This window comes from Opisthorchis viverrini (genome assembly GCF_000715545.1).
Source record: "Opisthorchis viverrini unplaced genomic scaffold opera_v5_19, whole genome shotgun sequence".
In the NCBI taxonomy this organism is placed as follows: domain Eukaryota; kingdom Metazoa; phylum Platyhelminthes; class Trematoda; order Opisthorchiida; family Opisthorchiidae; genus Opisthorchis; species Opisthorchis viverrini.
Window position 1 is genome coordinate 1,506,599 of NW_008751675.1, and position 14,527 is coordinate 1,521,125.

Genomic DNA, 14,527 nt, shown 5'->3' on the forward strand with positions numbered 1-14,527 from the left:
GATGAAAATACCCATTCAGCCCCGAGACTTTCTCAGGACATAATATCTTTGATAACTGGCTCTTAGAGTTTAGTTCGGCAGAGACCTGTTACCCGAGAAATTCAGGAGCCAACAAAATGACTCACAAAGGATATGTTTCATCACATGCTTCGCCCTCGGAACGATCGGCGATGAAACTGCCTTGAGGCATCTCCGCTGAATACAATCCAATGCACGATCACAGGTGACTGGCGCCCGTGAGGTGACTACTACTCACCGAATCAGGTCAGATATCAGACGGTCACCCAATGTTGCGCACAAAACGTAGCCGGTCGTCTTAGTCTGGAGAGTTTCTTCAACAATATTGGCTCCATTCGAGCCTACAAGTAGACACCGGTTGTTGAGGTGGACAATCCCATGACAAGTTACGAAACCGTTCAGTCCGCTAGAGTTACTCTGCTTGCTTTTTGGCCTCAGAATTGTCACAAAAACATCTCAAGCTTTCACGCATGACGTTTTTGCGACGACTTGATTTCGTCTATCTATATATGGGTAGTACTACGGTCTCAGAGGAAGAACAACTCCGATGCCCGTGTCAGCCATTCATCAACGCAACGGAGTCAATGTCAACAACTGTGAACTGTGCAGAAGTTCTCGGGAGTTCCCATGGCATCAAACTCCGTTAGTGGGAATAAAGCCACTTCCGCTGAAGATAAAGGCGACATTGTTCACCCGGCAACAATCTCCTTTAAGCAATTACATAGATTCCTCTGGTAAGTCTATTTTTTTACATTTAGTCCCAAATGATGCACTCAACGTCTTTCAGTCAAGCAGAGGTGAAACTTCACTTCACGAGGGTGCAAACAAGACCTTCAGGCGCTTAAAATGGCTACTTCTAACATAGACGCACCACACTACAAACACCATGGAAACCTTTGTCAGTCAAGACTGATGCACCGGATAGAGCAGTAGGGGTGGTGCTACGTCGATCTGCCAGCGCTGAACGGAAAACTTTGGCATTTCCTCCTCCGTTAACCAACCATCTATACCAGTCATTTCATGCCCAGCAGACATTTGACACGACAGGAAACCACGGTTTCTGACTAACAAAAACATGTATCAAATGGGTTTGGCAGATTTTCGAATGCCCTCCTCCAATTTCCACACAGACATGTTAAGCAAAGACTGGCTTGAAAGTTATAGCTGGTGTTACTAACTCAGAAATAACGAAAGCATGCCACAGCCTTTCACCCAGACTCCAAGCCTCTCGGCTAGGGATCTCTGGGCCCATCCCGCCCTGTGGATTCAGCTGCTTTACGTCGCGCGATACTCAAAGAACTATACGACCTATCTTACCCCGGCACACGTGCTTCACTTGGAGTTTAGTGTGAAGAAAAACACTCTAAGCTGGGTCCATGCCAGTATGAAACGCCAACGCCTCAAGGTGAGTCGTCACACCAAAAACCCCTAAGATAGTCCGATCCATGTTTTCATCAAGTGCGCGCTGACCTGGTTGGTCTCCTATCACGATTGAAAAGCGTCACCTACATTTAAGTCACCCTGACCATTGTCCCAGCTAACCGAAGGCCATATCGCTACTATTATATTCCTCCAAGGCGGTTGCACGAGCATTCCCAGGAGACCGGGTGGCTCAGTTCAGTTGCCAAGTCATGGAAACAGTGGAACATGGTTTGTGTTCTTGGCAATGTAATGAAAAGCATGAATTGTGAGCCCACTTTTGAGTTACCTAGCAACCCAGCAGTCACTGGAATAGTCAAACGGTCTCGCCGATAGTGCATGGTGATACCTCACACATATGACGATCCTGAGTAGATGAGTGTTTTATCGTGACCTCTGGAACACTTAAATGCCTTTCAAAAACGCTCTAAAGCGTTACTATTACCACATATACTACGAGTGAGCCACTAGAGCACATGCCGAACAGTCACATTGATCCAAACAACTATGTTAACTACAGCGCAGCTGAAACCTGCACAAAACAGGACATATTATGTCCATGACAAATTTCATATAAGTCCTAATACAGTTGTGAAAAAAGAGCTTTAATCAACAGATTCAGTCTTTGCATGTGAGCCACATCGTGTCATTGAGCGTTCCAGAAACATCATCGCCAATGAGAAAATGGTACACATCATACGGTTCAAGTCGTCAGGCTAAATTCTAATACAGTCGCTTTCACAACTATTCCGCATCCAGACTTTTGTAAACTGGCGGTTTTGTGTTCACCGACTGTATTGCTTCCGGACCTTCAGGACCCACAAGTCTATGTGGACGCGGTCTCGGAATCCGATGACCTGTAAGATATACAGGTTATTCATTCTGTTCGATCAGTGCCGTTTTTCTTCTAATGCTAACTACAATCATTACCAGCCTTTACTTTTTTATCATTTAGACATATTATCCACACTTTCGGAAGCCCTACTTTCTGAGTAGGCAGCTACTTCCCGTTTCGTGATTTCGGCCGGTGAAATCGCTTCATGCAGATATGACAGACACTTTGCTAGACACCCATACTAAGGCTCACCACTTCAGCAACATTTTAACCTAAATCAAGAGTGCAGCATTTTATCACAGATTACGACACGCTTGAGATGCGGATGTCATCATGCCACCAGCTATGTTGATGCGAATCCACTTTTGGATACCAATGAATCGTTCATTTTCACATCCATAGGGTGCTCGGGGCACCACGTCACGCATGGTGCTCGATTTCCAACAATATGACTCCCGCTTCTGAGCTAATCACTTCTTACTTCCCACTCCTGATCACTCTTTTCATCTTCTCAATGGCTCACTTTTTATTTTTGCTCTTTCGCAACGCTGTTCGAGCGCTACAAGTTGGCAAGGAATGTAGAAAGCTCACTGACAGGTAAAAAACTTCGTTGGTCGTACAATCTCTCAGTCTGCGCCTCTGAAGGTCATCGCACTTGCATAAAAACAACGAAGCCACAACCATCATCCCTACCTGTCAAACCGCTGCAACTGTATACAACGGTAGCCCCATTGTCGGACGTCCGATGTTTCCCAAACTTTCAGTCCCCATCCCACCATTTTGGGGATCTACCGCTATAAATCCGTTGGGCATATGTGTTTTGCAGATAGAAATGTGATTCAAATGGCTCCCGGATTATGAACTTGCGAAAACAAGTCCCAAAGCCACGAGATTACGGTGCATCCTTGAACGCTCCATCAACCTCATGCCTGAGTGGACCCGAGCAGACATTGTGTCTTTAGCATCGGCAGGGGTTGGTGTTTGATGGGGCGAAAGACCAATGTTACTAAGCTTGTAGAAGTTTTTTACGGTTCTCCTCTGCTTATAACAAGATTCCAAGCTAGCGAATATACACTCATTTGCACACCAATTTGGTTCTTTCGGGAGACTCACCTGGAACCCATTTGAATCTCTCGTTTATGATGTTCTCAGGCAACTGAATGTGCTGCACCAGGCCGCCTCATGTTTCAGTCGCTACGATATTTGGAATATCGTGATACATGTATATCTTTGTAATGTACTACTCATAAGGTTGCTGAAAATCCATCGACGTTGCATGGATCATTGCATGGATCATATTGCACGTTGCATGTATCACGTTGCGTGGATCATATTGACTGCATCATCGAAGGTTTAGGGGGTTGGCTAGAAGTCTAGCATAACTCAGGCTAGTTATGTGTAATTAATCATTCGAATTGGAGGTAATAACTTGTGATCTTGGAAAAAGCATGGGGCAACCATTACCAAAAATCTACTGCAAAATTAGTGGCCGCAGATTGATACGCCCTACGTGTGTGGAACCGAAGATACTTCAATGGAGTGTCGAGAGGTGTTGACCGGATATCTGTTAACCAATACGATACCCAAGCAAAAGATGAGTTTACAGTGGCAGACCGTTCGTCGCGAATCTGGTGACAACATGCGAATCATGGTGCCATATCAAACAATACCAAGTGATCAACAGTCAATCAAAGAAACGTTCCAATTGGTGCATCAAACGATACTGTTTCGAAAGTCCCACAGGATGGACATCACTCTGCCAGTGAGTGAATGTCTTTAACTGCCAGCGAGTAAAGTGGGTCAAAATGGATAGCACGTTCACTTAAATGGCAAATGGCCGCTGGCGTACCATAATATGTGGTTCTTGGTGCGCCATCAGATGCTTACCCCATTAAGCACTGTCTCATGCGCTAATCTCAAATGGCTTACCATTCGCTGACGACGAGTTGTAAGCAAAAACCGGCGGGCTGCAAGACTAGGAAAAATACGCGCACATCCGAGCAGACTGGCGCGATAACATACAACACACAAACCATATGTTGACGCCACTAAGCCGACAAACGACAACCGGAGCTGCTGTAGGTGTTCCCATCAACCTACATTAGCACATTGGTGTACATTAAGGCCCAAATGGATAGACAGTCTGACTTGCGTCTACAGACTCTCGAGGTGATCACCGTAAAAGTGGAGCACAGACAGTTTGCCAGCTCAACAATTTACCGGACAAGCGGTTTGAATAAAGACAACTCAGATAACATCGAAGATGGGATTTCCGTGGTTGGTACTCCAAGTCTTCCGATGGGACGAGCGAAGAAAAATACACAGCTGTCTTAGAACCAAGAATACAGGTCCATGCGTTAATTCATTAGGCTTAAAAAATAATGACAGGTTTCTTTGCATTAAACTAAGCGACCAAAAACAATCACTCGCAATTGAGCTGTCCTGAATGACAGAAGAATGAACTCGTTCCCCGACCTGAAAGACCACCTAACCCAACATACTTACAAAATGATATCATGCCAACAGTTGGACTGGAGTGCGGAATTAGCGTGTTTTCAGCAGTCTAACTACTCGACTGTTGGTAGTCCGCAAAAGGTCAAAATAAAGCTAAGAATCAGTGTCCACGTACCACAAAATACATCCCTTCCCCTTATACCGGTAAGCTTCGCTGCTAAGAGGCGCGTGGTGTGAACCAGCCAATAAGCAACCTCTGGGGTGACCTGTTTCTTCTAAGCAGTGAGCATTATTTTACTTTACAAGGTATTCAGAACTATATGAGGAATATTTCGCTTTACAAATAAGTGCTATCCACAGTAAACACAGTGTTCACACTTATGAGATATATTATGAAGTTTTACGATGTTCATATGGTTCATGGGGACGTGCTCGTATTTTCCGGTTGTACAGGAAGACGAAAGGTCGACGGACAGTGGCGTTTCGGATCAGCTTCTACAGTACGACCTGAAGGAAGTCCGCGTTCTATACTCAGTATGATCATGGGCCTTCTGTGATCAGTTTTCAGGGACGATGTTCTACCATCGAACTGGTGGAGAATATTAAGTTGAACGAGCTTCAAGTAAGTCCTGAATATTTGAGAAAATCATACCAGGAGGAAATAGGTTTATGACGAGTCCGTATGAATATACTACTATACTATTTAACAGCTCAAATTCACACGTATCAAGAAGTAGTTAGTGATCATCAATCATAACTACACCGTTAAATCAGATTTTGACTCATATACGACCTATATATCACTGCGCCAATTAGTCTTCATCGTAAACAACAAGGTGTACAACACAAGGTTGACGTATTACTTCACAACCAACAAATGGCATATAGACAGACCACTATTAAGTAGCATGTAAGTGTGTATTGGAACTGCCAGTACAACAAAAATGGATACCTGTGGGACTGGCTACTGTCCTGTTGATCTAAACGTCCACCTGTCTTAAAAAACGGCAGAGATGAGAATGCATGGGAAGCAGGAACCAACTATACTAAGAAGACAAGGGTATCCGCTTAGGGATGTAAATAGCGGTTTGCTGCTGATGCTTGGTATAGTGATCCCAGGTTGACCCTGACCACTGAAAAACCAGTAGTCGAAACGATGGTACTCTACGCACCCGACTAGATGCAGTATTTTCGGACCCACTTTGGATGTATGAGCATAAGGCCATCTGGGGTGAAATAACACTGAAGGGAAATGGTGCAGGGAAAGTCATATTTAGCCAACAGTTCTATCCCTTAAAGTACTACGGAACCTCCAAACCTGTAGGTCTGAAAAGAGTGAAGTACAGTCGGAGACACTTAATTCAACTCACTTAATGCACCTGCGCTTCGTTAAACTGACACCATGCCAGAATCGTAGGTCAGACACTGTTTCTGGAATGCTGAGGTCAGAAAAATGCCAAACGTGTTATCAGCAAAAGTAAACCTTTGGTAACTATGGGAGATGGTTGTACACAAATCCGTGCAACGCTCCTTTCAAGTGTGGCCGCTCCGCAACTCGAAGGAAAGACTAGTGATGATACACGGCCATCATCATCATCATTGAGACTAGCGATGATACACGGCCAAATCGTCTAAAACTGAGCCAGCACAATGAAATACCGTGATGCTCTCAAGTCTCTCAAGACCGCAAAGCTAACTAGGCTATCCAACCAGTTGGACATTGTACACGGAGCCTGCGTAAATGTGAGCTCCAGAACAGGGTCACATAACCAGCTGGGGTACATAAATTGGCGAAAGTAAGGTGATGTGCAAAGTGCTTGCAGGGAGCCCTTATGCGAGCATCACCTGATAGCGTGTTCTTTTACATACTACTTTGTGGGCAACCGAGTGGGATTTTCAAAACTAACCACTAACTAGCAAGTGAATTTGCTAGGGTCTTTGTGCTTGTTTAGTATACTTTGCTTGCGGAATCTGGTTGGTTCAGATTACCGAGCGTCTCCATATCACCTCGCTATACTCCCTGAAAATAGGATTTAGTACAGACATTTCCTATGTGACCCGTCCACCTTTCTGCGAAGCATCTAACCTGCAAATATCTGGGTTAGAACCAACCTCACTATCCCTTACGTGACGCAAGTCGAACCGGTTCACAGCCCCGCTCCTGGAGCAGCCTTTATGCCGTTGCAAGTTTATCTGAACTGGTGTTGTACAAATACATATAGTGAGTATGCACCAATATGCCAAAACGGGTCTAATGAAAACCGATCAAGATGGCGACGTTTTTTCTCATTTTTCGCTTGTTATTTTGTAGGTTATCAAATGGATACCACAAGACGAAACCTACCGACAGTACAGAATACCAGAAGAAAGACTGAGCGATACTATTCTCGCAAAGTCATCCACGAGTGATTCTTTCTCGCAAAGTCATCCACGTTTGAACAAATAGAACATCCTAACGTTAAGAAACTTCCAAAGGAATGTAGAATTATTCAACAGTTAAAACACCCAAACATCGTGACTTTTATTCGAACGATAATGGATGAGAAACGCATGATGATTGGAATTGGTGAGTGTCATTGTCACAAACGTGTAGAAGTGTGAATTGCCAGCTTCAATGTATTCTCTATTTGCTTCCACATTATCCGTTTGTCCTACAGTCGAAGGTCAGAGCGAAACTCAAACTGGAAAGTCTACTAAATTTATTGAAAACTGATCGAAACGAACGCCGAAGACCATACGTATTGTAAATAATAATTATTCAGCTCTAACACCCCGTCGGTTCCTAGCTGCCATATCACCCGAAGGAGCCACGAAGGCTGAGATACCGCCAAGTCGCCCAAACCCAGACAGAAGTCTTAATGCCGGGGGTGGGTTCGAGGCACGAAGCAACCCCGAGCTGTGCTGTAGAGAACGGTATTATATTTAAAATAGTGTAGTGTCACACCTGAGACCAGCAGTGCATTAATTATCAGGTATCATAGTAGTTCTTGGAATTTTGTGTAGAACCCATTTTGAACAATGTAAAATTTACTACCCACCGCGTGAATGCTTAATAACATTCATTTACTGTTTCAGTGACGGAGTACTTGGAAAAAGGGTGGGTCTGTGGTCATTCGCTACATCATTTGGCGCAGCTCTCTCGGGGATGTGCCTGAGTCGGAAGGCTTTAGCGACGGACAAATATGGAAATACTTCGTCACATGCCTGGAAGGACTAGATTACTGTAATCATACCCTTGACTCAGCTGCTAAAACGCTGTGCTTCAGTACATCGCGTTCAAATTGTTCATCGAGATATCAACCCGAACAACCTACTGCGTACCACAGAAGAGCAGATCAAGGTGAGTCAGAGTTCCATAATAATAACAATAACAATNCAGAGTTCCGTAATAATAACAATAATAATGACGATCATTCAGCCGTAACACTCTTTCGGTGCCTATGTGTCATGCCACATGAAGGAAGCACGAGGGCTGACATACTATCAGATTACCCAACACTAGACAGAACCAGTCGATATGCTGAAGTTGGTTTCGAACCTCGGACCCTCCGGTCAGTAATTTCGCGCCTTAACCACTGAGGTATTTCGAGCCCAAGTCAAAGTTTGGAATGCATGATACGTGAGTAGCCCCCGAAGCTATTTAAAGGCGATGGACTGCACTATGTTGCGATAACGATGTAGTTGAAGTTGAACACTGTGTTCAAGACGACCAATCCATCAGAAAATGAGACGCGACTAATCGATGTACCGTGGTATCTTAGAGATGAGTCAATCTCTGCAGGCAACAATTTTGCCCAATGTGCGTGAGCTGTCCATATAAATGCGGTGCACACAACTCTTTTGATTACAGGAATGATTCCAATACGTCCTGCACGATGTTAAATGTGGAAAGTTTGGTGACTGTCCACATTTGATCATGGCAAAAAAGGCGACCGAGTCTTTGAGTAAATGCTAAAAAATAAGCACGTACATGTGGATATTACACCAAATATTTACAGCTGCTCTAGCAATCATACTGTTGACATGGGAAGGGTGGACAGATGTATCACAGTCAAGTGTCGTTGATAGTCAGCTTTCAAAAAGGCCTTTTTCCTGTAGCGGTGCTGGGTAGTACATAACTCACAATGTGGGGCACCGGGAAACCTTCTCCTCTAAGTACCTGGAAGTATTTCGAGAACGGTCAGTCAAGGGTCGATCAACCTGACAGAGACCAGAGGAGGTAGTGGACAGACCGATCACCAGCTAAATTTGTTTGCTGCTATTTAGCAAGAGAGTGACCATATGAAGAGTTGGATTTGTCAACAGTCTCCTTATTACCCAATGGAGTTAGCCGGTAAACGGCGACCGGAGGTGATGAAAAATTGTTTGTCTCCTTGTAAAAAACAGACAGATTCTTACAGACAACAACTGGGTTCATCCCGAAAAAATGAGTAACCAAAGTGACAGATCAGCCACTGGAAGTTATGACGTCAACAGAAAAGGTCGCTTCGCTAAGAAGTGACCCAATCCGGTAGTTTGTACGCCCCAATACTCCGTGGTGCGAATGTAAAAAGGGATCACTGGTATCAACAGATTTGCCTCAGTTACGTTATCTCTTTACTCTGTTTCATTCTCGAAATGCGCGGTAATTCTTGCGGAACCACATATGATCAGATGTGACGAGTGGCAGTGTCCTCGGTAGTCCAGCAGGTGGAGGATCCGCCCAAAAAATGTGAGGGGTAGTGATCGGGGTCCATTCCCGGGTATTTGTATTATTGCCCATATGGTGCCCAATTTGACTTCCGATTCAAAATATCCTAGAGCACTTGGTCCATCTGTTCCGAAAAAAGACTTAGAACAGAGTAAACAGGTCGGTTGTACCACCTTTTCGGTACACAGTTGTCAAGTAAGCACGCAGACCGAGATATTACAAGTCACCCAGGTCTGCTCTGAAACAATCGGAAGTTAGAACTGGACTGAGACCAAGGCCATCGGCTTTGCGCCCGAAGGGCCGACCTTTTTCTGGTTCAATAATAAAATAGTGACTCTTCACACGAGGAACATCCATCTAATGATGTTACTGGACGAAGTGTACAGACTCAAGGTCAAACTTTCCGTAGAGCGGAAAGTCCACAAGGTTCTCACCTCCCAACTATATACGGATGACTTTTGACCCAAAAGATGTCAACTTCAAAATAGGTGTCCACGTTCCCACATAGTGACTTGATTCAGGTGTGAAACAACTAAGTTAGCATTGTGACAAACCAAGTAGGGTTGAGTGAAACATTCAATTTGTGTTCGTTTATAAAAACACATGCCTATATGGAAGCCATCTTACTTCCGTGTAATTAGCAGTAGAGTATTCTTGGACTACCTTCCTGCAAAGCATCTGGTGATTCAAAGGTCCATAAGTTACATGTAATTCCATGCAAAACTATTCGGTTTAAAGCAGTTGTACTCCGATGTAAGAAACGGTGTGTTAGCTACACGTCCAGAACTAGGTTCCGAGTAGCATTGCGTAACCTGAACCGTCGCTCAGCTTGACTGATGCTCATCAAAACGCAATTTGTCGCATTTATAGTACTATCGTTCAGCTGTAGCACCCTTTCGGTGCCTAGCTGCCATGCCACACGAAGAAGGCACGAAGGCTGGGATACCGCCAGGTTGCCCAAACCTAGACAGGGGAATTCGAGAGGCAGAGGTCGGGTCCGAACCGCGGACCTTCCAGTCAGTAAACTCGCGCTCCAACCACTTGGTCCATCCCGTCCCAGGGTACTATGGACTTTCGGGGAACACCTTTTTAGTTTCTTTGCGGTCACTGAAATCAGCGTAAACTTCATTCGGCCTATTCAGTAATTTACACTATTGGTGTTTCATTCACTTCAGGGTCAGCCTTAACTGATTTACCATTGATGCCCGAACTGGGCTGTTATGGAATGCCAGGACCGATGTCCGCATCATCTCACCTGATGAAGATTTTCGTTACCAGTTTCGGGTTACTTGCCAACACTACGGTTTGCGAATTCCGTAGAACACGGTGTGGAAGATTTTGTTCATCACTCGCATGGGGTTGATATACCGGAGTGGAGGATTGAGGACATGTTGAATAACGATATCAGTGGCGTTCATGCTGTCAGTTTCTATTTAGATTGACTGTCTGGCTGTCAGAGGTGTAGGCACCGCGGATAAAGGCTAGCCTGAAGTTTCCCCCATCCCATTTCTTTTAACGTTCTATTGCAAGGTTGTTCAAATAAATTGATAAAGTTGTAGGGCAGTGAAGCACTGGTCTTCTCCTCCGGTGACTCTGTCAAGAATAATGATCATGGGGTTGCTCTGAATTAGTCACGTGTAACACGGTTGGAGTTGATTAGCGCAGTATTCATCACCCTCAGTGTCAAACAGTTGCCACGGTTTTTCTATGGCTAAACTCAACTCGCTTATTCTCAGATAGTCCCATATAGTTCGACGATCAGAGTGGCTACAGATAGACCAATTGTTGGATGCGTTTTTCGTTATGTTTTATATATTCTTATAACCCCGAAGAGGCAAGTCATACTAGATGAGCTTCATCCTTCGTTCAGCCTGCTATCCACTTTTGTTTTCGACTAGCGGTCATACCTCTACGAAGCACCATTCAGGAGACCGATTTGCCACTTTCCCTTAACCCGCCATATTGAGAAACCCCATCCCAGTAAACGTGTGGCATAAAACTTTCTAGATGCGACACAGCTAACCAATCGCACCGAGTGATGTGATGTCTTATAACATATCGAACGGACCGAAATGACATCAAATAGCTAGAAGCAAGGAAAACTTTTAGTGGAATGTGTTATCCCTGTCAGGCCAATAACATTCAGAATTGAGTATAAAAGTAAACTATTCTCACCCCTAACGAGTTCACCCAATCTGATCAACAGACACCATCCTCGGACGCAGTGCGCATTGGAAAACATAGTGGCAATATTAAAGCCCACTTCAACCTCTCAAGCTTTCTTTCCGTTCCAGATAACAGATTTTGGTCTGAGCGAGGAATATGCTGAAGACCGACCGCTTAGAGGTACGATCGGAACCCCGCAGTACCTAGCACCAGAATGTGTGAAGGAACCTGGTGAACCGTACGACGGGAAGGTAAGCCAACGGTTTTCGAAAAACTCAACATTTATTCTAGCCCGTGGACGTTTGGGCCTTAGGAATGACCTTGTATTGGATGATACAACGAGAAGTAAGTGATCCAAATATGGTCTACACTGAACTGCGTTAGAACTATTACGACGGCGAGAACAAATACGATATCTTTGAAAAAATACAGAGAGAACCCGTAGTCGTGGAAAGGCAAGTTGAATATGTTATTGTTATGATAACTTATGCAGCAAGATAACAACCCCACAGTTCTTGCAGATTCTACAACAGATATTTCGAACAGACCCTCTTCTAAGGGCAACAACGACCGCCTTGAAATTGAAAATAGAGGTAAGATCGAAAACACCACTGGTTGCCTTACAATAACTCAAACTATATTTGCACTGGTACAGACAGACAAAGATTGGTACAATGGTGAGCCATCAGACACTGCTCAACAGCACCAATGATGTCGAGGATGAAAGTCCCATACGCAAACAAGATGGCATATAAAAATGTGTGGAGGGGCTTCCAACGCAAGAATATTGTGGTATTGGAATTATGTTTTACATGAGAGGAGGATGGGGGCTGCTTTGGGGAAACCGTCGCCCCAGAAACAGTCTTGAGGGCTATGCAGACACCTTGGCTTTGGCCTCTTGAGCTTGCTTTTGTTCTTGCTGAAGTCGCTTGTTTTGAATTCGTTGAACGATCCGTTCTAGGAGGCGTTTGGCTTCACATTCGGGGAAATTTGACATGTCGTAATACTGGGGAGCAATTCTGACAAGCCTGCAAGATAGAAGAGCGTAAATTAAACAAGGGGAAGTGCGGAGTTGGGATTAGGAAAAGGATGAATAGACCTGTCGTCTTGATCCAATCGAGTCCTCTCAGACACTTGGACCCAAGGCAACTACCATTCGAACGTAAGAAAAAAGGTAGTTCGATCCAGTAGCCAGCAGTCGTCGTATCGGAAATAGATGGATTCTATCTAAAAATCGGTTTCTAGAAGAAACACCGGAACCGACGACAGACTCTACTAAGGATCCTCTGAACCGATAGGTAGACTTTCGCAACGTATTACACAGGCTACCACCAAAAGTCAACTCTTGATAACTAATCGCCTGCGAGAGCTCAGCTGTTGGGGATAAACGAACACATACTAGCTAGCCAAAAACTGAATAGGCAACAAGGTTGACGCAGCAAAACGAACTTACCAATCAGGTTTGACTTCGGTCACCGTGCGGATGTAGTTCTTAGTGGTCAGCACAAATTCGTTGTATAAAACCCATTCCGGTTTGTGATCTAATACAGTTGAAGGATGGAGCTGCACAACTTGATTGTCTTTCACAGTTAGATAATGTCCAGTCCTTTCGAGGTGGGCCACCTAAAAGTGGAATTTCAGTAAATCAGATGGACACATATCAGATCTCAATAAAAAGCAATGGGCCTGAGAAACGTGCGCCAAACTGTGGTATAGGTAAGGCTGAACAAACAACAGTCCATGCAGTAATTGTGCAGTCATCTCAGAAGTATGAAAATCCTCCCGGAACAGATAGTATCGTACTTCATCTGCATCCAGCCAAAGAACCAATGGGGAATCATCAAACCGACGCAGCAGTCTGATGCTGTCCACTAGCCAGGCGGAATTCCGCACCGATACCACTCGCAGTTAAGCTCTGCTACGGCCTACACGCGATTGGATGAAAGATCGGGCCGCTTATCGGTCCAACATCAAGGTGTGCTCTGATTAATCGAAAGTCTGGGCCCAAAGCCCATTTTTATGATAGAGTATTCGCCCAATGCCGGTTGCCAATGGCAAATCCAGAAGGCGTCAGAATTTCCAGAATGTCGTTGCCACAAACCCTTAATAAAAGGGTGCCTTTTTGCTTTTAAAAAGTGCTTTTTTTACCTGGTTTCGTGTATGAATACAAGTTGTGTACCTTTGGTGGTTGCTTTGACGGGAACGCTAGCTTGAAACTTCAGACCGAGGAATAAGCTTAGAAAATATCGTTATTACACTATTCGATTCACTCTGTGACACCTACTGGTGTGGACAGTACTAAGAAAACCAAATGCAGCTAAATTGTTTTCCAAGTGTTTCAGTTCGAAGTGCTCTAATGAAGTCGGAAGATTTGACCGGTCCAGCTCTCAAAGGGAACACTTAAACATTGATTTTGACAGGAGAAACCTGTGATGGGGTAGCACTTTAAGGCAAGCATTCATCGTCCGGACGTACGTGAACCAAAAAGACGCTACACCTAGGATAGTACAAATGTTATGCTTCATTATGGGTCCTTATAGATAAGGAAGCTCGTTATGTGAAATTGTACAACAAAGTTGTAGCTATTCTTACTTGAGCCTAACAAACATGCTGTTGCATAGTTATTAAAAATTCGAACCAAAAGTTAGACAAGCTCACCCAGGCCATGTGTGTGAAGACCTTAAAGGCAACACTAAGTTAATTATCACCAGCAGCGAGTCTGTTTTGCCTTTAACTGGGTTACTGAGAGCAGGAGAACAAGAATTCGTTCCAAAAACTTCATCCGAAAAAGTATCAGTTTCAATCACAGGGATACGAGCCTCGGTTTAGTTGTAACCCCACCTACAGTGAAGCCTCAACTACGTACATGAGATGTCCATCCGAAAGAATCAGGCAGAATTTCGACCAGGTAAAGGATACAATTACCATATAATCGCATCACATGA

General features: G+C 44.4%; 2 protein-coding genes across 2 annotated transcripts in view; one reads left to right on the plus strand and one right to left on the minus strand.

Annotated features, from left to right (window-relative positions):
* Positions 1-1,213: 1,213 nt before the first annotated feature.
* T265_01759 (hypothetical protein) lies at positions 1,214-12,083 on the plus strand (the record flags this gene model as incomplete). The annotated part of the gene is given in 11 exon segments (XM_009165849.1): positions 1,214-1,423; positions 3,768-4,034; positions 5,180-5,260; positions 7,038-7,158; positions 7,173-7,292; positions 7,489-7,593; positions 7,993-8,066; positions 10,287-10,508; positions 11,711-11,833; positions 11,874-11,927; positions 11,967-12,083. 11 exon segments carry the CDS (start codon positions 1,214-1,216, stop codon positions 12,081-12,083), a joined length of 1,494 nt encoding a protein of 497 aa, XP_009164113.1.
* Positions 12,084-14,527, minus strand: part of T265_12857 (hypothetical protein) — a gene marked incomplete at both ends in the record, with an annotated part of 28,323 nt that continues 25,879 nt past the window's right edge. The window contains 2 exons of the mRNA XM_009165892.1: positions 12,084-12,610; positions 13,036-13,205. Coding sequence (XP_009164156.1) covers positions 12,454-12,610; positions 13,036-13,205 — 327 coding nt within the window. The remainder of the gene's footprint in view (positions 12,611-13,035; positions 13,206-14,527) is intronic.